A 23727-nucleotide genomic window follows, 5' to 3' on the forward strand; every position below is an offset into this window, starting at 1 on the left:
CTTTCTTTAGAATCAGAGAACACAATCCAAGGAAACAATCCAAGGACTGTTAAAAGTAATTCTGCTGCAGAGGAGATGCCATTGTTGCCTAGAGACACCAGTTCCTGAGCGAGCCTACGAGGCGAGCAACGTTTCTCAATAATCTCCTGTCATTCAATAATAATGCCTCGCCTTCGCGCATCTTGTGAATGTGTTGTTGCCATTTCGGCAAGGCCTCTTATTATCCGGGCAGTCTCAGCATATTTGTTGCCCATTAAACCAACACGAAGCGCCATGTAATGTTCTTGATCTAGCCGACTGGCCGAGAAGCGATGTAACGTTATTTTTTTTTTCCTAAAAAGGAGACATACTTTTATCGGAAGCCCTGTTTATTCTTTCCATAGCATTCACGTTCTCTGTCTTCTACTTTCTTCCTTCTCGTCTTCTAGTGGTTGGTTCGTTATAAGTATCACTCTCATCTTTCAACGAACGCGTGACCATGTGCATCTAGTGACGTTCTATATGGCTGCTTCATTAGTGTCATTATCAAAGTGCACCACACAACTTTAAAATATTTTCAACTGACCGGACTTACAGTTTTGAACGGCTCTACAAGCATGCACCAAGTAGTGTAAAGAGATTTTTTTATATCACCCAGCGGACTCCACACAAATTTATATTTACCTTTGTTTAGAGATAAAGAAATATTCAGTATTTGATTCGATATTAGACGGTCCTATTTTCTGATATTCTTATTGGATTCAGAAATCCGTACTGTTTGAACATGCCAAATTTTCTTGCACACTTGAATGCGCGTTACGTGACATGTCGCTTACTCATTTGTGCGCCTTCTAGTGCAATTTTTTAGGCTTGATGCTAAATCTGCCCACCGTAAAATGAAGCGGTGTGTGGGGACAACGAAGACATGCGCAAGCAAGTATAGTAACACTGGCTTCACACATGATATGTGCCTGAAACGAAGGAGCTGTCGTACTTGGCAATACCGCTCAATAAAGTACAAAGTGCGGCTATTCGGTTCCCCTCGCATGTCGGAGGTTGTCTGGCTACTGCTACTCCTGCAGAGCTCGACTTACAGTTCATAGAGCGTCACATGAACACTCACCCGTGTGCGTCCGGCTAGAGCCCATCCACGTCGACAATCTGAATCTGTGTGTGTGTGTGTGTGTGTGTGTGTGTGTGTGTGTGTGTGTGTGTGTGTGTGTGTGTGTGTGTGTGTGTGTGTGTGTGTGTGTTGATTGCCACTGGGGCTTGTAAATAAGGAAAAAAATAAGTGAAAAAGTTTTCCTCCCAGACTTCCACAGTCCCGTAAAAGTGGACTTTACACGCATTACTGACGCTTTGGGAATTTTCACCACCAGCGACCACCATTTCCTATGAACAAGGGTGAAGTTTTCCTTTGTTTGTCGCCACAAGCTTGCGGCAAGAGCCAGCTTTTTATGCATTTATTCAACCCGTGGTAATTGCTCGCGGAACAATGAAGACAGTGACGGCCGCTGAGCACATGGCACAGTGTCCTCTCAACGCCTAAGCCCCCCGTAGCACGACAGCTGCCAAGCAACCGCGCGCAAGCTTCACGCTCACCTGCCACCGCGTGTATACGCGCCGAGTGGTCAGCCCGGAGGAGCGTCGCTCGTTGAGCCACCGTCTTTTGAACGATCACGCACGCTATTATGTTGCGTGACCACAAATTCCAAGGCTCCGGGAGGCTGGACTACATGCGTGGGTCTGCTTTCTGCACGCAGAAGCAGTGCGAGCTTAAAGGTTGCCTGATTTGCCTTTTCTACATTAAATTTATTTCTTTGCACGGCTACAAACATGCCGAGTCCATGCGCGCAGAAGCGGGGATACCTTAGTGCTTTTGGATACAGCGCGAGAACAGGACAAGGAAGAAAGACAGAAAAATTGGACGGTGCTATCGATTAAATGTTTCTTTAGAAGGCAGCCGGTGTATATGCACGTGGATCACTATGTGCTGAAAAGACGGAAAAGGAAACAGGTAAGCCACACTATGCTAGCTAAAAAGACATGGGCTTGATAATATGAACAGATGCCAGTATAACGACTACATAAAAGACCACGGACAGCAAGAAAACAAACAAACATAAAACCATAAAGCAGAACACGCTTGTGATTATTGACGACCTATACAGCTTCAAGGCAAGTCGTTTCGTTTTTCGGTAAAGAAACAAAGGGATTCGCCGCAATCCGCATTAAACGATGTGACGCACTTTGAACAGTTCTATTTTCCTGTGTCTTCCATGGCGAAAGAAGACTAGGGAGTATCTAAACTTAGCACAGCCGGCAGACTCTGAAGAATGTACTAATTCATCTGGCAATGATTTCTACAGATCATTGTGATGCTCGCCTAACGCTTGTTCACACGACGGCCTTTTTGCCCTGCGCATAAATTGCCGCACAAGAATAAAGCGCCGTTTTTGAACTGTATTTTCAAATATGAACTGTCTCTAACTCAACCAGACGAGCAGTCGACCCTACTTATGGCCATGCATACATTCTCCTGCGGCAGTGAGAGAAGCACGTGAACGAACTGGTTCGCTTTAAAGACTGGCACGATCACCAAAACACACTATGCTGGCAACAAAACAAGCACGCTGAATAATGGACATCAATATTTTGATATGAGACAGTTTACTCCAACCGTTGCTCTCTCGCAATAGATGGCGCAAGATCGTTACACATCATGAATGAAGTCTTTTATTTACAGTCATTGGCGCACGTGAGCACACTTTCTGCATTTGTGTAATGGCAGTAATGAATTATGAATCAAGTATGTGTTTTAACGGAAGGAAGTCACTGTCCTTGCTGGATTCCCAGTGAAGTGACTTGGGCTAGAAAAAGCTGAGGAGACCATACGAGCTCTGTAAACATTCATAGAAATATCCGAATAAAGCATTTTTGATTAGATGAGTACGTTTCATCTCTCAATTCTACACATGGGCCGTGAAAAAAGCTGTACTGAAGGGATTCGAGCCTATGTTGACTATGTGGGATTCCTTAATGTGGAGGAAATGCTCGGTAAATGGGTGCCTATTCATTCCGCTTCCTTACGGAGCAAAACTATAGCGGGCGGATAAAGAACCTACTGCCTCCCGCTCTACCAGAACGCAACATGCACTGCGCCGTCTCCACCGCTTAAATGAGACAATTATACAAAAAATACAGTCGTGTTTTGAAGCTCGTATAGCAACAATAAAAAGATAAATAAATTTTATGAGACCCACTTGTATCGACTCCATAAGTAATTCACTGTCGAGTCACAATGCTAGTTTCGTTCATTTACTTATATTACTTGGTGTTGTGTTTTCGTTTCTCTCACCCGAAGCTGAACACGGCGACTCCATCTGCTTACTAATGCCCGGTTCGCGTGACAGCGGGAGCGTTTTATCAAAGCTTGCTTCCAAGAAGACGAATGGCACAGTGCAAAATTTGCGTGACACCCAAGTGATGTTCTTCCCCGCCTTCGTCGCGCTCAGCTGAGAATACACACACCGACCATTTGGCGATAGATGCGCGCACCTTCCGTTAATGCGACTGTATAAAAGCTGCCCATCGGGCGTGTCAAATCAGCCAGCGAAAGAGTTCCACCTCCCTGCGCAGTAATCAGACAGTTCGTCGCGCACCCATCGTTTGAGATGAGCCAAGCTAAAGTGGCCGTGGTCGCTTTGACCTTGCTGGCCTTTGTGGCGGCAGCCGTCTGCTCCGTTCAAGGTGAGAAACCTTCTTCGAATGTTCTTCAGTTTTTATATATCTTGCGCTTAAATATTACTGCGGCAATTTTGCCTTACGAAGTTTTTGTCTTGGTTCTCTGTCTTAAACACAGCGGCAATCAAACACGTCCGCTACAGCACCAATATACTCTTTTAGTGTCCTTGCTGAAAGTATGGCAGTAGGCCATCTCCTTCTGTAAAATTTATAGCTGCATGCCTTGCTGAAAAGGAACACTTCCATTATTCTACGGCAGAAAGGAGACCACCAGCGTTGAGGTCTCACAGGTTGTCTTTCTCCCAAGTAGCGACTGAGCACAAGCCTTAATTTCGGGGATCTGACGCAAAACGATGTTTATATGCTTGAGTGTGGTACGTGCCACTTGCAATATTTTGGTCAAATAGAAACAACGCCGTTGGGAATCCGATTTAATAATCATCGTTCTCAAGCAAAGCATTTCTCGCACATTCCGCTGTGAAAACACTTAGGCACAAATGGACACTCTTTCGACGGTATTAGAGCGATCATACTGGAATCTGGTTTTCCTTCCCACCGCGATCGTTTGGGCCGCGAATTTTGCCTGATATACAAGTTCAACGCTCTTTCTTGTGGCATTATACGAAAACAACTAGAAACTAACCTGCATCGCTGCTTCTGATTGACCATTATATAAATATATATATATATATATATATATATATATATATATATATATATATATACGGTTATGGCACACGTTGCACGGATCACATGTTTATTGTTTCTTTTGGGCGTGATAATTGCAATTGTGAGACGATATAATGTTTTGGTTGTTATTATGCATAATACAGCGGTCTTTTGTCGACGTGCATCTATCCGCGTGGGCATTTTTAAATCCTGTTTTCTCCTGCAATGCGGAATACAGCGCTAGCGTTCATTTTTTACTCGTGTGCAGCTTGTGCTTTCTTAGCACCTCATTATTATGTGTTTGCACGAAGGGACGTTTTCTGTCTGCTGTGTTTTTCAGCACTGCCCGTCTAGTTTTTTTATTGTTTCACCATGTACTGGCTTTAAATTTTGTTTCACTAGGGCTCGATTATGGGCATGTTCGTGTGTGAAAGTGATAAGTGATATATATATATACACACACATAAGAAGGATCTCTGCACTTTCCACTGCTCATTCTTCCCAATCACAACATCAGAATAGAACCCGCTGCAAGATCATTGATCATTTCGCAAATGTATCCAAAAATGAAATGTTCGAATCGGGCACGTGAAATACAACTGGATTTTTGTAAAGTGCAGGCGCTTTTCTTGAATATTGATTATTTACTAACATTAATTTTTTGGCGACAGTTGTTGCAGCATCAACGGATTGTGATGTGCATGCGCTATATTGTTCTCGTTGTCTCATAATCATAATCATCATCATCATCATCATCATCATCATCAGCCTGGTTACGCCCACTGCAGGGCAAAGGCCTCTCCCATACTTCTCCAACAGCCCCGGTCATGTGCTAATTGTGGCCATGTCATCCCTGCAAACTTCTTAATTTCATCCGCCCACCTTACTTTCTGCCGCCCCCTGCTACGCTTCCCTTCCCTTGGAATCCAGTCCGTAACCGTTAATGACCATCGGTTATCTTCCCTCCTCATTACATGTCCTGCCCATGCCTCCCACCATTTCTTTTTCTTGATTTCAACTAAGATGTCACTAACTCGCGTTTGTTCCCTTACCCAATCTGCTCTTTTCTTATCCCTTAACGTTACACCCATCATTCTTCTTTCCATAGCTCGTTGCGTCGTCCTCAATTTAAGTAGAACCCTTTTCCTAAGCCTGCAGGTTTCTGCCCCGTACGTGAGTACTGGTAAGACACAGCTATTATACACTTTTCTCTTGAGGGATAATGGCAGCCTGCTGTTCATCATCTGAGAATGCCTGACAAACGCACCCCAGCCCACTCTTATTCTGCTGATTATTTCCGTCTCATGATCCAGATCCGCCGTCACTACCTGCCCTAAGTAGATGTATTCCCTTACCACTTCCAGTGCCTCGCTACATATTGTAAATTGCTGTTCTCTTCCGAGACTGTTAAACATTAGTTTTCTGCAGAATAATTTTTAGACCCACTCTTCTGCTTTGCCTCTCCAGGTCAGTGAGCATGCATTGCAATTGGCCCCCTGAGTTACTAAGCAAGGCAACATTATCAGCGAATCGCAAGTTACTAAGGTGTTGTCCATTAACTTTTATCCCCAATTCTTCCCAATCCAGGTCTCTGAATAGCTCCTGTAAACAGGCGGCGAATAGCATTGGAGAGATCGTATCTCCCTGCCTGACGCCTTTCTTTATTGGGATTTTGTTGCTTTTTTTATGGAGGACTACGGTGGCTGTGGAGCCACTATAGATATCGTTCAGTATATTTACATACGGCTCGTCTACAGCCTGATTCCGTAATGCCTTTATGACTGCTGAGGTTTCGACAGAATCCAACGCTTTCTCGTAATCAATGAAAGCTATATATAAGCGTTGGTTACATTCCGCACATTTCTCTATCACCTGATTGATAGTGTGAATATGGTCTATTGTTGAGTAGCCTTTACGGAATCCTGCCTGGTCTATTGCTTGACAGAAGTCTAAGGTGTTCCTGATTCTATTTGCGATTACCTTAGTAAATAGACAGTAAGCTGATCGGTCTATAATTTTTCAAGTCTTTGGCGTCCCCTTTCTTATGGATTAGGAATATGTTAGCGTTTTTCCAAGATTCCGGTACGCTCGAGGTCATGAAGCATTGCATATACTGGGTGGCCAGTCTCTCTAGAACAATCTGCCCACCATCCTTCAATAAATCTGCTGTTACCTGATCCTCCCCAGCTGTCTTCCCCCCCAGCTGCCTTCCCCCGTTGTTCGTTGTCTATTCTGCACAAGTGCTTATTTAGAAGTGTATATTAGTTTTCTGTTCTTAGTAATCTTTTGGGCGCAAGAACACGAAATCTTTGTCGGCACACTTATCCCGCCTACATGTTGCCGTCTTGGCGATGCAGGTATTTTGTAAGTAAATAAATGGTCTCGTTTGTACTGCTGTTCCTTCGACGTACATAGCTTGAAAGCTGCGTAGCGAAGTCACGAGTAAAATAAACGATGACGAAAATGCACAAATTATATTCGAACTTCGCTGAGCAAATTTCTTCAACCTGAACTCCGCAGTTACTTAGCGATATCAGGAAATAACGTGGACGTAAAATAGATACGACTTGGACACATTCCGCAGTAGCCTGCGACTTCAACTTCTGGCTTTAAAAAGTGATAAACTTATGAGCATGTGCGGGTCTTTACGTCTTTTGTTCATTTCTTTATTTTCAAGCCTTCCCACAATTGTGGGAGCACTTGCAACTGTTTCCCATTCTGCTCCAATTCTTTTTTTTTTCAAAAATTTTATGTCCCGCTACTAATGTAACCATCACATATATTTGTTGCTTCACCGTATCCGTTGCAGGGGACGAGCTGTCGCCGCCGAAAGAGCACGCGAAGAGGAGATTCTTTCGCCAAGCTACAACGCCTGTGTCAGCAGGAACCGAAGGCGACAGCGGCAGCAGCAGCTCAGAGTCCTCCGAAGAGAGCTCGGCATCAAACTCGACGGATGCGGCCAAAGCTTCGACCGCCGGCACAGGCATGGGATCCGAGAAGGAGCAATCGTCCACAACACAGAAACCCTGAGCCTAGACAAATCAGCGCACTATTATGTGGAAGCGCGCACTCACGCATGCTTATGAAACAGGCGGAGGCCCGTGCAATAACTTACAATTGGCACTGACCAGTTTTTGAAGGGCGTGTGCTCTACCCAGGGTTTGCTCGCACCGTGCCTGCAATCAACTGAGAATGAAAACAAACATAGCACGACTCACTCCGACATAGTAAGACTTTCCTCTGGCACCGTTAAGCATGCAGCGTAGCTAACTAATAAAAAAAATGAACCAGGTATAATGCATGGGTCTTGACTTGCACATTCTTCATTTACTGTAAGCTTTCCAAGGTAGCGCAAATCCTCCACTATCAAATGACAATAAATTTATTATTCTGTTTATTAGGCAGATCTTTCAACCTTTCTTGACCACGAAGGACTTTTATTTTTTTTATACTAAGGTATTTCTTTATTGAGTACATCACATTGCTGATATATTTTAATTGGTGCTGCAGACGGCAACACATTGCATGTTGGCGTAATAATAATGTGTATGCAGAAATAGGTTAGTTTAATCATGAGCATTAAGCTACGAAAGCCTCATTGGAACATAGAATATACAGAATATATATGTCCTTGCTGGAAACGGAACTTGTACCTAATAAAGGTCAGCAAGATTTGGTGATGGCAGAAAAATGAAGCTTGTGTATTGACAACGCAGCTCCAAGATAAGGGTGAATGGAAGAGTGAACGCCACGTAGCTGGCGACACTTACCGTCGAATGCTGTCTTATCAAAAGTGCACGCATTATTCTGCACGAACAAAACAGTTTTATAGGCAGCACACACTATCAACCTGATTTATAACATCCGCTATGTGCACTCATCGGTTGCATCATCATAGAGGCAAACACCATCACACACATCACCACACATAATGATCAACAGGTTAATCTCCCTACACTGCAGCCATCTATCGGACATGGACTAGATAGCCGTAGCTTCTCCATCCTCGCGAATTTTAAGGTGGCCTTATGCAAGCGCGAATGTATAAAGATAGTGAAATTGATCTGTAATCAGCAACCATGCATAGCTGCGTCAAGCGTTATTAAAACGAAACCAACGAGTGTGAGCCGCCATCATGAGATAACGTAATTGCATAATGATTGCCCCGGCTTAGCAGGTTAGCCAACTCTACCATTGAAGATATACTGTACTTTGCGATTAAAGAAACCCAAAGTGACCATTCTTATCCTTTATATTCACTCTACGCTTGGTATCACACAGTAAACTTAAGCTTAGCTTTGCAGATATACAAACTCTATGAGTGCAGAAACTATATTATAGAGCACATGATTAAAACAAACTCCTTAACTAGCCACGAAGCAAAAGGACAGAACATATACTGTACATACTTACTGCAGTCTCTTACCAACGCTTCCAAATAGGCATTGCACCATCATATAAATACATTATTGTGTCCCTGTGTTCTCCTGGATGGCATAGAGGCCTCGGTACGGTCTCTCAAACAAAACTATAGTACGCATATTAACTTAAAGCCTTGTCTTTGAAAGAAGTATGTACAGCTAAAACTGCAGTGTCACTCCGATTTCAGATAGTCCTAGCATGACATATTTTATAGAAACACGTGAAAATTTTCCATTCACCAACCCATACCTATTATTCCAATACCAAGTATAGACAGAATTAAAAATAGGACATAACAGATCATTCACATAGATGAACAAAGTACGCATAGACAAAATTCTATTTGCAGTACATCGCCAGTTATTTGGAGATCGTAACTCTTTCTAAAGAGTGGCGCGCTGAAGAGTGGCACAGGGAATCGAGACATCAGTGCCCCCCCCCTTTCTTTTTTTTTTTTTGAGGCAATGAATTCTCCTGTCGACATTCGTCGATGATTTTTCCGAGCGCTCCATGTAGCTGACTGATTTAGTAGGGCGCCGTAATCTGTACAGATTCATGAGAGATTTTCTGTTGCTGTTACAATTTGCGATGAAGCAGGATGTTCAATATTCCCAATGCTTTCAAGTACCTCTTTGAACATTTAAAACGACGCACAAAATGCGTGATGTCAAAAATTATACCTAAGAACTTACATTCTCTGCTGATGGCAACTGATCGTCCATTAGACGCTCACATCTGCAAAAAACATCTGTCCTGCAAAACAGCAAGCATTTACTTTTAGGGTAGTTGAAATAAAATCTGATGAGCCCATTTGTATATATTTTTCCCTACGAATCACACTTACAGCTTCTGTAACTTTGCAAGGGGAAGCAGTATGATATGCTTGTACATCATGTACAGCCGTATATGTAGACGAAATGGAACATGGCTGGTTCGATGCTGCGTCCGCAAAGAATTAATTTGAACAATGAAGAAAGCGCCGCTGAGCACATCTTCCGGAGATACGATTGTGTCATCGAGTAACTTATTTGATAATGTGTTAGTAATTCTTAAAGGAAAACTGCTGCTCGTTAGGCACCTTTTGTAGTGGTAGTTTCCAGGTATCCGAACGTCCCGTAACGAACGGATAGATCCTGTAAAAGATTGTACTACCATGTAGTATAGTGGGCATTATCCATCTCAAAGATGTTTTCTCAAGAGTTTGGTTTTGTAGAAACACATTTCTTACATTAGCCACAATTATATATTAAATAATCTCAATTACTCTCCCAATTAGTCCCAAGCGCGCATTAGGTGATCCGCGTCGTTTCTTATTGCATGTCGAGATGTTGGGAAAACACGCCACCGATGGGCCGGCTATCCTGAACACCAAAAGTAAATCACGAAGATTAAGAAAAGTGAAGAAAGAAAAGAAAGTCACAAATAAAAAATATCGCAGGAATAAAGCATCCCATTGCTCACGCACAGCCTGCTATACCAAATGCATAGAGCGCGATATATCCGTAACAATGCGATAGTCCTATCACATCGCACATCGCCAGAAAATCTGTGCAGTCGTACCCGAAAAGCAGAGCAAGAAAGAACCTTAAGCACAGCGCAAAGTAAAACACGTCGTACAGACACTGCAACTAAAATATTGACGGTACGTGCCACCAAATAAAACGAAAAAAAAAATGTGGCGCGAATTCACACGAGTGGGCATTAAGTCAGATTACAAACGCATTCACAATTAATCATCAGTAAAAGAAACTGTAGTATAGGCAACTATCGACTAGAAAGTTACAAATTGCTGTGAGAGCGTGTCTGATTGTGCGGGCAAGACCAGGGACCCTGACTACAGATAACAGACGCCTTCCCAGCTTATTATGATGGATTCACAAGCTGTCTCGCTGTCGAATGCATGGCGGACACTCAAGGAGCAGATGTTGTACAGGTGCATCTCGTGTGTTAGAGAGAATGAAAGCAGCGGATGAACCCTTGAAATTATGTAGCTAAGGCGTGTAGGCCGCGTCAAGGCACATGAGATGTATGAGCGTCTCAAAGGTGCGATCAATGCGCTGGCGTTGTCGGACGCTCAAGAATAGGTGAAATCTAAAGAACAGGTTGTCCTCGCCTGATCGTCAAAACTCGTGATCAGAGTGAGCTTTGGTCATCTAGAAAAAGAACCCTCGGGATTTCACATGAATTATTCAATAAGGGTTATTGTTTGCAACCTATATTCCGCAGTGGCAAATGTGTTTGTCGATTCATTGGTTATAGCTGACATTGTCCATCCAATTTCTATTGTCTCGTTGTTCCTAGATTGCTTCTTTTCGACCTTCATTTCGTTCCAGAATGTCGGGGTAGGAAAGGAATGCAGCGTTTTATTCTTTTACTGTTTACAGTGAATCAGCAGTTCACGAAGAGAAGCCCACTTTTACTCTTCTTGCTTATTGCGCCAGACAATAAAGAACTCCAAAAATCGCCGGTGCGCTTCATTCAGCATTCCAGAGCACGTTGTTATAAGTAGCGCGTACATGAGTAATGCACCACTTTTGAGAGACAGACACTCAGAAGGTTTAACAGGTCGGGGCGCTGTGCGTATAGAGTTTAATTTGGTGTACACGTACTCGGACCCAGAAACAACATAGTTATTATGATTTCTCAAGAGACACTGGACACTAATACACCAAATTGTAGTTCTTGAGATGTATAGTGCACAAAGGCAGCTCGGTTGCATGAGTCTGCTATATGTGCTAAACCCAAAAACGACCTATTCTGCCACTCTGTCTCCGTAAGCGTTTTTCTTTTTTTCTTTTTTTTTCTTTATGATAAGCGGCGTCAAGCTAAGGCGGAACACTTGCGTCGGGCCAATGGAACTGCAGAGAAACAAGAAATCGGTGCAGCCGCTAACAGACAGACGCGACAGATCAAAGCAGCGAGTTTCGTTTTACGATATCTCCCTTAAATGCGATGCTTTCTTAACATTCGGCTCTTTTGCCTCATTTGGTTTCTTTCCCTTTACTTATGTCGGCATATTGCTTACAGGGGATTGGCCAAGAGTCGGATGGCGCTAGAAAAAGCGTGCAATTCTTTCTATGAAAACCACGGAAATTTTCGGGAAGAATCGAAGAAATTAAAGGCAGCATAGTTTACCAAAATTTCTCGAAGATAGAGAGAGAGAGAAAAGTTTAATGATACCAAATGCATAGAGGTCCGCCTGAGGTACATTCCTCCAGCCAGCTGCTCTGCACTGGAGTAAGGGTAGGAGAGAAAGAAAGAGGGAAGAAAGAAGGAAAGAAAGAGTGGCATGATGGGTGACGATGACGAGAGGAGGAGGATGTAAAATATATAGCAAGCCACAATAGCATACAGCAATAGCAATACATCAATAGCGTCCACAATAGCATACAGGCCAGACCCGTACTTTAAGTAAGGATATCCTTTAATAAGCAGAGACTCCTCCACGGCTGAACAAGCATCCTACAGTGCTGTGTAACAATCATGGAGGCGTCCATAGAGATTATGTCAGGCATGAAAGACTTCAATCCAAGTCGTCGATGCGGTACTTCTAGAAAGTGTTTTTAGGAAATGTTCGCCTGCTGTTCTTCCTCCCATATTTGTTCGGCCCTCTCTTTCTTGAGGAGGCAGCCGTCAGTTCCCGGCCCTTCCCTTAATGTTTTATTCATTTGCGCCTATGCTTTATGTTTCCATATCTACCGCGTAACAGTGAATTGGAAAACAATGAGATTTTCCAGGATGAGAAAGAGGCGCGGGGACGCCACATTCGGCCAATTTTCAGGCCGCACTTCTGGCAATAGTTTTTGCCTTGCAGAAATTACCCCTTCGTACTACAAAAGTTACTATCGTCACAGATTTTCTATATGTATGCAGCACACGTAATGCGTCTACAAAATCGACAGCATTGAACATGTTTACACATATAGCTCCGCCTCACTTACGTTTAGTTCATTTAGTATGGGTCCCAGGCCACCGGGACATTCATATTAATAAAATTGCCGATTCTTTAGCACGAGCTTCTTTAATAAGTCCGGTGATATCTGTGCTGCCGGCTACTGCGCACATCATTGCAGCCAGATATAGGCAGTTTTCTTGGACCGAAGACAAAAAAGCCCTGTCATTAACAAAATGTACAGATTTTATGCACCTAAATTATTCTTGGAATCGACAATGGTGTCTTAACCGGCAATTTGAAGTTTCATTTACAAGGCTGGCCCCCGTTGCAGTATTCCAACATTTAATTTTTACTTGCACAGATGTGGTCTGGCGGCGTCCCCTTTATGCTGCCTCTGCAATGAGCCAGAATCCATACATCATTTTTTGTTATCGTGTCGGCGGTTTTCTACTCATGGAAAACAATGTCTCAAGATTTCGCTTCAATATCTAGGATTACTTTTAAGCAGTACTGCTATACTCTCCCTTGGAACAACAGTATTAGGATACAGACAGAGGAGCATTTGCCTAGCCATTTATAATTTCCTATGCGACACAAAAAGTGTACCTTATTAATATTTCGTAGTTTCTACAATTCATTTACTTCTACTTCAACTTAGAAAATTCAAAAAGTAAGGCACATTTCACAGTTAAAGTATTATTATTATTATTATTATTATTATTATTATTATTATTATTATTATTATTATTATTATTATTATTATTATTATTATTATTATTATTCTAAATTTAACTTGCTCACGTTTAAGTATATCCTTTACTTTATGTATTACAGTAACAAGTTTTTGTTAGTATTCCTATCAAGAAAGGCTGACTATCGTATTGATCACTACTTTATCTCATGCATTAACAGTTTATTTTTCATCTTGGGTTATTCATTTATTTCCCCGTTTTATGTTATTTATTTATTAACTAAATAATTTTATTTTTCAATCATATCACCACCCGATTCGTGGCCTATACCCCATAGTGGGTTTGTGCCATTAATTGAGGCTTCATCATCATCATCATCATCAATGTGCACGCCTCAGCATGCCGATAGCCGACGCTCTGCGAGCCGTAGAAGACGACGAGGAAGGCACCGGCGCCTGCTGGCGTGGCTCTGATCGCGGCCAAACCGATGGAGGCGGACTCATCCGGCGTCGGCGGCGGCGGCCATCATCGGACTTCATGCGCCGGGCGGCGCCCTGGCTGCGCCTGGGCACCGTGCAGGGCGCCGCCCCGGAACGGGGCACCCTGCCGCCGCTAGATGCCGCGGACCGCGACCTGCTCACTCCCTTGGTCGTGGCCATCGTGTTCACGGTGTTCCTGATAGGATTCGCCCAAGGCGCCGACGGTCAGTCGTGACACTTTTTTTACCGTACACCTGTTGGGAGCGCGCTTGCTCTTATTTACTCACGATTAACTTTAGTGTGAGTTTGAGTGACGGCGGGTGTGGGCGGACGTTTGAAAGGGGGTGAGTGTGCGCGTAGGGTGGCGATATACGTGACAATGAAAGTGAGGATGTGGGAACGTGAGTATTAAAGTGGGTGCTTAAGCCAGTTGGTACGACATACTTCGGGATTTTAAAGCAATTCAAAACGACGGGAGATGAGAACAAGAAAGACCCAGACACCGCGCTTTGTCTACGTCGTTCTCTGTAAGGTCTCCCACCATTTCGCCCTGTTTTTAAGATCCCCAAAAACGTGAGTGCACGCGAGCATGGCCGTCAATGGATGTGTGGGAGCCTCCGTGAGTGTGAATGACTTTGGGCTTCATTGCGTGAACGAACGCGAGTTCGCGTTGCACGGTTTCACGTCCAGAAACTGCACAGTAGATTATCAGGAACGCCGTCTTGATGGCGGTTTCCTGATTACTTTGACCACCTATGGCTGTTTAACATGCACACTTAGCATGGTACGCGAGCGTTTTTGCCTTCCGCTCGCAGGATGCGAGTCTACATGCGAGTAAGGGGCGGTGATTATTAGCAGACGTGAGCGCGAACGGGAGTTAATGCCCATAATTGTTACTGAGCATTACAGTTAGAGTGAATGCACAGACGGAGAAATGCTGGGTAGCGTTAGCAGCCACTTATTTTGCAGGTGCTTGAAACATGTAGGCTCCACTAACAAAAAAAAATGAACAGGATGAAAACATTTGCAAACAATTAGTATTAGGCGGCTTAGTCATGGACGGCAGATTGCCGATGTCCTAAAGAGCTAATGTATTCCACTGCGGAGTCGCAACTGGTAAACTAAAGCTTGAATGACAATTAAGTATCGGACAAGAAGCGATGCAACGAAAAATTATAGACGTAGTGTTGAAGGATAGAAAGACGTAAGCATGAATTAGAAAGTATCGATTAGAAACGTAGGTGACTCATACTTTAGTTGGAATTAAGAGGGATCGATTGCGCAAGTCATGCAATGCGTTGTGTAGATAACCCGCGGCCTTTTTGAGCAACAAAACGGGTGCGGAGGCAATGTTAGCTTAATCGAGCATGACAGAGGGTTAAGTATTACAAGGTTAAGAAATTTGCAAGCGTAAGATGCAGTCGGCATCAGTAGGACAGGAATAAGTTGAGATCGCTTGAGTGGGTCTTCGTCTTGTAGATACATGAATTACAATAGAAGAATAACAACAATTGGGAATAAAAGGAGCGCAAAATGAAAGGCGCAGAAACATACGCCAGACTCTTTCCTGGTTGCATAGCGTTATCGTTCTTCTTTAAGTTTTACGTAATTTTCCAAGATTACCTGTGGCTGGTAGCATAATTCTTTTCCGTGAGATGGATTACTGGAAGAGGCGGACTTTTCTAGCCCGAGAAATCGAAACAGAAATGCAGCTGCTTAACAAAAATCTGCTAATTTACTTCCTAATTAGTTGCGTAACGGCTCATATTGCAATTTACTAATTGTAGCCGCTGAGCTTGCGAAGCGTATCCCCTTTGAATGAATTTCCAGAATGACATCCCAGTTTGTATAGATATGCGCAATCAAACTCGCCGTAAAAATATTGTTGTTCTACTTAACTTTTTACAAAGCGCTCTTTCACACATTGAAACACAAGCGTAACTGCAACGCCCATGTATTTCGGCCCGCAATTTGGGAAGTAACATCTGGGAATTCATTTCAAGCGGATGCGTCTTGCAAGCTCACCGGATAAAATTTGTAAATTGCAATAGGCGCCATGAGATAATTCATTAAGAAGTAATTTAGTGAATTTTTATTAAATAGTCGAATAAGAGCTTCGATTTCTCCTACCAGTAATGTCTGCCTTTTCGAATAATCCAGCTCATGGACAAGAATTATGCTATCGGCCGCAGGCGATTTGTAAAATTCTATAAAACTTAAAAAATTATCACCCCGTGTGGAGCATTGGTCGTAATGAAAACAGGGCGCAATGACTGTTTCTAAACTTTCTAATAAACATCGAAGGTAGCCTACATCAGCTGCCGACACAATTTCACAGGTAAAACCACATCAAATTTAATCCGAAAGATGAAGACACATTTACATTGGCGTACTTTTCACAAACGCAGGCTGTAATCAGCCAACATAGAATGTTTTCGAATGAGCATTAAGCTAGCATATTCAAGAAAACCATCCAGAAACTTCAACATTCTCCCCAAGGGATGCAAAAAGGCGCGTAAGACGTATTAGGGTTAAGTAAGGCGGTGTCTCTACAGTAGCGTCACAACATCAATCACAAGATCATCATAAGGTCATACCAGGTTTACAGGTCGTATTAATTTTGTGCCACATAGGTTCCAGCTATACGAGAAATTTAAAATATATATTTTTTCTACTTATATTATTGCAACGGTATTCCACATAAAATTGCAGAATATGTGTAACAGCCTTGCATTTATGAGATTTTTTTTTACATTTTAAATGCACATAACAATCAATATTTGAACTGTGTTCAAGTGAAATAGCCACTATTATCCGGAACAGTGTCCCACATACTTGTACAGACATGCCCCGTTTCATAAGCAGGCGGGAACACTTCGAAGACTAGAGACACTTCTCTCCCTGTTCGCGTCCGCTACCAAAAAGTATTGCGTGACACATGAATGATAGGCATTAGGTATGAGTGATGTTATTCGATGAAAGAATTAAGAGTCGCACTTTTACATTGTGGGACAGGACAATGAAAAGTCTCGGAAAGCGAAACTTATCTACCAGCATACGAGCGGAGTAACATGTTTCTGCGACCAGTAGCCACAGCGCATCATATGCTCTCATACCCAAAAAATAGTGCGTCGCCTACTATAAGTACAAATGTGCCCTAGTAATATGTGATTCGACGTAGCCTTGCGTCCACCAGTTGCAGTTGTAATATAGGAAGTTTCGTAGAAAACGTTGTGGATCAAGAACAACTGCACTGCAAAATGCGCGGAGGGAGACTTTCATGTCGGAACTACTTGCGTAGCTATCGCAGCGCTGCCTGCTAGGTAGAAAACAGAATATATTATCCGTAACATTCTTTCGCACGCCTCTACCTGGAGTTAAAGTATGCGGTACACCGTCCCAAGTACTTAAAGAGGGGCCTATTTCACTGGAACACAACTTCACCCATATTCATCATGACTATATAAAGAGTAAAAAAAAATCTCATATTTTGAATGTCGTTACATATTGACATGTGTACTTGTTTATCGGGCGACCGCGTTTCACCGTCCAACAAATGGTATCGCTCAGTGCAGGATGCGCCTGCCTGTATCGGAAGTTTCTCAAATGTTAACGATGGTTCTATCCGTTGTTGTCCCCGAACCTTCTGTGATCTGATTGCATGTAAGCGCCATGCGAATTGTGTAGTACTTTCTGAAAGACACGCGGGCACCATCGATTACTCTGAACCTTTGATCACTCATGTAAAAAGCCGACGCACTTGATCCGCTGATCAGATTCTCGACGATCGTCGACTGTGTTCGTCGCGATCGTAGTTCATTTAGCGAAGCCTGTTTTTGAGGGCGCAGGTTCACCCAATAAAGCGCTAGTTTCGTCGTTCGCAGTTTTGCTGCCTTCTTCACCGTCACTACTGCGTGAAAATATATTGCGCGATTTTACTTGAAACACCGTTCCACTTAAGTAAGTCGAAAATGTTCGCAACAATTTTCCCCTTATATATACCGTATGCGGGACATGACTGAGTGTATATAGAAAAATAACTTATAATGGTGCACATTTTCGTAATTCTAATGTAACTGGCGCTATTTATTTACCTTAAATATTGGTAACATCCGCATGAACTTGCTTGTCTTTGTGTATTTTTACCAATGCTAAAGTTAGTATTAAGGAGAACAACATTTACGGCAACGGACATATAACTGATTTTTTGTGTTTTACGGGTCTAAACCACGATCCAATTATGAGGCACGCCGTAGTAGGGGGCTCCGAATTAACTTCGACCGCCCAGGTTCCATTAAAGTGCACCCAATATATGGCAAAGACGCTTTTTTGCATTTCGCCTCTATCGTAATGCGGCCTGCTTCTACCAGGATCGAACCCGCGACTTTCATCTCAGCAGCGCTACGGCATAGCCACTAGTCTACCATGGTGAATACGGACGTATAACGTCGGTTCCAAGCGTCATTTTATGCCATGTAATACGATTATAAATTGCAAATAGGGCTGGTTCCAATAAAATTATATGAAAGTATGCACGCCCATGAGGATTTATCAACACGTTTAGAATTCATTCCAAAATGCGTAAGGGTATAGATGATCCTGCAAGTTGCTGCACCTGCTACCTCGGCGAGTATGGTGGATTCACACAGGAAAGTGGAGTCTTCGATTCTTCATTACGAGCAACGAGATCCGGCCGGCACTGTTCCAAAAAATTTTGACAATGTAGGTATCATGGTTCGTCGGTGAACTTTAGAAGCACCCATATTTGCACATGTCGTATTTGCGTCAGCTTATGCAACCTGAAGCAGAGGGTTAGGAAAGGCGAGTCCCCTTGTCGGAAGAAAAAAGGAACTGTGGGACGCTTATTCAGGCACAGACGTCATTGAACACTCTGTTACGCCTCTTGAGGACGCGCTGTTTCCGTTACGCGCAGGAGCTTCCGCGCTCTTTCGCAGTACTGCTGCAACACTTTACTCTTTACTCGCCGTGGTTGATTAGTGGCTATGGTATTGGGCTGCTAAGCACGAGGTCGCGGGATCGAATCCCGGCCACGGCGGCCGCATTTCGATGCAGGCGAGAACACCCGTGCACTTGGATTTTAGTGCACGTTAAAGAACCCCAGGTGGTCGAAATTTCCGGAGTGCCCCACTACGGCGTGCGTCATAATCAGAAAGAGGCTTTGGCACGTAAAACCCCATAATTTTTTTTTTTTTGCTCTTTAACATGAATAGCTATAGGGCGTTCTCCCGTTTTCGTGGTGGTCGGTGGCAGTCGCGCGAGTAGACTTTCACCGCTAATTTGAGGGCACCGATGCAAAGCGCACGTGGTCTAGTGGTTTCGTGCTCTCGTGCAAACTATTTTAGGGGTGCATTCACGGCTGAACGCCAGCTATTATAGTTCATTGAAACTCATGTGCTGTAGCGCGAGAGCTTTAATGCGTCTGAAGGTTTAGATGCTGTGGCGAAGCGATCAAGGACAGCCCTCCCCTTCTCCTACTGCCCCCTCCCTGTGTGGCAGCTGCGACAGAGGACTATAGCAGCCGGCGCTCGCGCCACTAAACATAGCACACATATGGCGAATCAGCTTATGTGTATGAATACCTATACTACCGCTACGGATGTTCCGGTTAACATGGAAATAAACGATAAACCAACAAATTTCACCTAAATATTCTCACTGCAGCGAATGTACGCCTTCAAGTGCATCATTCCTTTAATAAACCGAATAGCTTTCTAGAAGCGTTCGGCAATACACTTGCACAGACTAACATCATCGATGGTTGCTGCGCAATTCTTTTTACGCGCACGCGTAAGTGGGGCATTCTACTACGGCGGCTGCTGCGTACGGCGCGGCCGTGCGAACCCTATCTTGAAAGTGATCTGCGATGCGGACAGTCTATATAGGCGTCTAGGGGCACCGAAGGCCGATAGCTTCGTGTGCGCTATAGCATCCATACGCTTGTGCGTCACCCGCGTTCACGAAGTGGAACTCACTAACTTTTTCTTTTGTTTCCTATTTCTTTTATCTTTCAGTTTCTTTATACGCTTTCTCATGTACAGTATATATAAAATGACATTGCAGTTGTCTTGTGAAACTGGGGCCGTCGGCTAGCAGTTGTCATTTTTATTTCAGTGTTCGTTACTTCATAATGCTTTGTATCCGTGTGCCCACACTTACGTTATTTGAACGCTTATTATGAAATGTTCCATTACACTGGCTTCACTTTGGTACTACTTTCTGCAGTTTAGTATACTTCCGCCATTCATGAACAAGACAACATCTAAACATCTGAACATCTAGGGATGGCTGTTCTTTTTTTTTTTTTCAAACACGGCATGGCATCACAACGCTAAACGTCACCGCTTTCTTGTGGGTGTCTCTATTGTCGTTTTCATTCTCCTTGCACTAACTAGGAGTAAATGCCCGAGATGCTTGCAGCGATGACTTAACGCTGGTCGGCTGACGGCCCATCCGTTCAAAGTCGAATCGGGTCGAGCAAACAGTGGCACTCGTTGTGTTTGAATGGATTGTTCAACGTGGTTCCCGAGGGAAGCGTCACTTTTGAAGCATGGCGTTAGTGCTCTAAAATCCCGCGCACCTCAAAGCAAGTTTCAAATGTCGCTTTATAATATCCGCTTATCAGACTCTGTTTATTGTCTCGTGCACAGACCTGTTCCAGAACATGGGCCTGGAGGCTTACTATTCGGACGAAGACCGATACATGACCCGGACTGTCATGGCTCCAGGATTATCGAGAGAGGTCCGTGGAGATTAAAGGTTAAGATCATGCTTTTATAACGTGTTGACTGCTTCTTCTGTTAGAGCGTTAGCTTCCTCCTACTTCTTCGAAAATTGCAGTGTGTGCCTTAATTTGAAGCATACTGGCCTTCGAGTATTATCATCTATGTACCATTCCTGCTACATTTAGCCAGATCAGCGAGTGCTGCTTGCATCGCCGTATAGCTTCCAAAGCGCATTGCGTCGAGTAAACGCCAGTATTAGGCGCCAAAGCAAAGATACAGTATATACACCATCCTTTATAGACTCGAAGGCACTTGCACGCGCGGTAACAGCGCAAAATTTGAGCATTTTAGTATTTTTTATGTGCTGTAAAAGATAACCCGATGATATTTGATTCCAATATTGAAATTAGCATCTGTAGTACAACACGTATGTGCGGCAACCGAAGTCTTCGGCCGAACAGTACGGTTAAAAATTTTTTTTTTCGCCGTGCATAACGTTGCAAAGAAGAAAACAGGTCTCTAAAATTGGAATAAAGACTGCATGTTTGTTTTGGGACAAAAGACGTACACTTATACGAATGAAATGTTTTATGACTGTTATTTAGCTCTGCAATTGCCTAAATTCTGATGAATAAATCAGTCGAGATCATGAAACCTAGAGTCGACTTTGATGAAACTGGTGTGTCAATAATATATCATCTATCTGACATAGCAAAGAATCCGTGTAGACTACCACACCAACGCCGACGCCCACGTCAACGGCGACGGCGATAATCCGCCAGGAGTGTCTATATAATTGCTATCGCAACAAAACTACTCACGTGTGCAGTGACTTGAAAATTTTTATTGATGGCTGCACAAGCAGGCGTTTTCTATGTATGCCTGGTTATACATGTAACGACATGCTGTTGTAGTATGTACATGATGAAGCAATAATTGAAAGGCCTCAGGAAAGTATAAATCAATCAATAATTTATCTACCGTTCTCATTATTATTATTATTATTATTATTATTATTATTATTATTATTATTATTATTATTATTATTATTATTATTATTATTATTATTATTATTATTATTATTATTATTATTACGTCATTGTTGATTTGCTTCTAACGCACCTTACAGAACCTGGAACTGAGAAGCCAGGGATCATCGCTAGAAAGAGTGGACGTGGACGAGCCGGGAAGTGCGGTCACTTCGTCGTCGTCGTCGCCCGCGCAGACGAGGTTCGACCGCCGCCGCCAGCGCCACTCTAGCGGCCCCCGTCGTCGGAGGCGCGACACACTCAGCACGCATGCCATCCGCAGCATCGCCGATCGGCACAAGCCCAAAAACGTGCCGAAGCCTCCCGACAAGCCGGACACGTCGGCCTGAGCAGCAAGACGCGGATTTCTTTCTTTTTTTTTTCCTCAAGGACACTCTCACAAAGTACAGAGCTTATCGAAAGGAAATAAAATTTCGCGGCCCAGGCACAACGACACTTAGCTCGACACTCTGTGCTTTTCTTGTTAAGTTCAGCGGCTCTTACGGCTTTAACCTTGTTTTCTACGACACCACTTACTCCCCTACCACTTCCCACGACTCCTACAACTTTGTGCAATACTCCTGCAATTATGTGTGGGCTCGACCAGCTATGTGCAACGGTGACGCGATGGCAACATATGCGACGATACATAAATGGAACATTATAGCCAAAGAATTCCCGCGTGACCGCTTGAACCTTTTTGACGGATGCCCTGAGCGAACAAAGTGCTTGGATCATATCTGTGTACTATAATAAAAAGAGGCGCACCGTCAGTGGTTTTCGCGAATTTCCAGTCAACATCAATCTCATTACGTGCAAGCTCCAAGTTGTTTTACTGTTATGCAGTTCAGTGTCTATGTTTACTCAAATTAATAAATTGTGCGAATGCGTCTAAATTCACCGGCAATATAAGAGCAACTGCTCGATTCTTCGAGTTGCGCAGACAAGGGGGCCTATATAACGTAAAACTATTCCAATATGTTCTTATTCCAATCTCCTGACGTCAGATTTGTGTAAACTCCGACGCACGCATCGGGCGATCACCCTCAGGGTTGTCTGAACAGGCCAATCAAACGCACTCCTCGATCATAGGAAGTCACTTTTGTTTGCTTGAAAAACGAATAACATTGCCTACACTGAGCCGCTTGTCTTATCTGATTGGCTGACAAAAGGCGAGGATCACACTCAAGTGGGAAGGGATTTCATGGGGCCGAGACAGTGCACTGAAAATCGATAACCGCATGAATAGGATGGTGCCAGCGCCTGCGATTGGTCCGCTTTCTCTTACTTAGCTTGCGGTTTCTGGTCGCAAATCGCGGTGGCATGCAATGCAACGGAAGTTTATGAACGGCACTAAAACGGATCCTCAGCAAAGAAGAGTTGGTAGAACGAGGTCGTAAACGTGCCGTAAGTGCTCGAAAATGTTACGCGGCCACGAAGAAAGCTTTATTATACGTAAATAAGCTCATGCTCTCCGGCAGGCGCGAGTAGCCAGTGCCTGAGTGATCGACGGTAGCCGTCTTTTTTTATTTATTCAAAATATCTTACAGGCCCGAAGAGTGGGCATTGGGTAAGGGGGAAAAATTTACACAGTATAAAGAGCAAAGAATTATACGAAATTATACAATTATACAAGCTTTGTTAATAATAATAGAACGAAGAGTCAAGTTTACACAAACTCTAAAATTCTAAGATAAAAAGAAAAAAAAGCATATAAGAAGTTTTTTTTTTTTTTTAAGTAAGAGATGAATGTTTATGTCGTGACGGAATTCTTTGTTAGCTTCAGCTACCAGGATATCGGGAAGGTCGTTCCACAAGCGGATGACACGTGGAAGCGCAGATGAGCTAAAAGCGTATGTTTTTCCGTAGATGCGCGTGAAAGAAAGATGATTATGCAATCTTCGTGAGGTGAATGGAGAAACTTGCAGAGCTATTGGCGATGGCCTCGGTATTTGTGAAACAGCAATATAAGTGCTACATCACGACTAGTGTTCAAAGAAGGAATTGATAGATTGATTTTAATTTGCGTGATACTTTCGTTCCAGTTGTAATTTTGTGAAATTAATCGAGCGGCTC

At 43.4% G+C, this 23727-nt stretch overlaps 2 protein-coding genes across 10 annotated transcripts in view; one reads left to right on the forward strand and one right to left on the reverse strand.

Moving 5' to 3' along the window:
• The window catches only part of LOC142582834 (uncharacterized), a 57073-nt gene that overhangs the window by 2758 nt on the left and 30588 nt on the right, over positions 1-23727 (reverse strand). Inside the window, exons 1-4 of one of the 9 annotated variants that reach the window (XR_012828496.1) lie at positions 8819-9215; positions 7508-7578; positions 7188-7424; positions 1582-1732 (exon numbers count right to left, since the gene is read on the reverse strand). Coding sequence is in view for 2 of the 9 variants with exons in the window: in XM_075692896.1 (XP_075549011.1) it covers positions 1712-1732; positions 7188-7424; positions 7508-7578; positions 8819-8849 (360 nt within the window). In the remaining 7 variants the exon portion in view is untranslated. Of the gene's footprint in view, positions 1-1101; positions 1141-1580; positions 1733-7187; positions 7425-7507; positions 7664-8818; positions 9219-9506; positions 9568-23727 lie in introns of those variants that run through there. The other 8 variants (XM_075692896.1, XR_012828501.1, XM_075692895.1 and 5 more) reach the window with 8 other exon arrangements.
• LOC142581903 (uncharacterized) lies at positions 13801-22117 on the forward strand. The gene is made up of 3 exons (XM_075691348.1): positions 13801-14104; positions 20549-20640; positions 21753-22117. The coding sequence occupies exons 1-3, from the start codon at positions 13801-13803 to the stop codon at positions 21999-22001; spliced, it is 645 nt and encodes a 214-aa protein (XP_075547463.1). The 3' UTR covers positions 22002-22117.

The sequence above is a fragment of the Dermacentor variabilis genome, chromosome 5 (genome assembly GCF_050947875.1).
Source record: "Dermacentor variabilis isolate Ectoservices chromosome 5, ASM5094787v1, whole genome shotgun sequence".
Lineage (NCBI taxonomy): Eukaryota > Metazoa > Arthropoda > Arachnida > Ixodida > Ixodidae > Dermacentor > Dermacentor variabilis.

Bases quoted from the DNA above. Each gene is read 5' to 3' on its own strand.
- LOC142581903 (XM_075691348.1), top strand. From the start codon at position 13,801: ATGCCGATAGCCGACGCTCTGCGAGCCGTAGAAGACGACGAGGAAGGC. The intron at 14,105-20,548 runs GTCAGTCGTGAC...TCTCGTGCACAG, and splicing joins ATTCGCCCAAGGCGCCGACG to ACCTGTTCCAGAACATGGGC. The intron at 20,641-21,752 runs GTCCGTGGAGAT...CGCACCTTACAG, and splicing joins CTCCAGGATTATCGAGAGAG to AACCTGGAACTGAGAAGCCA.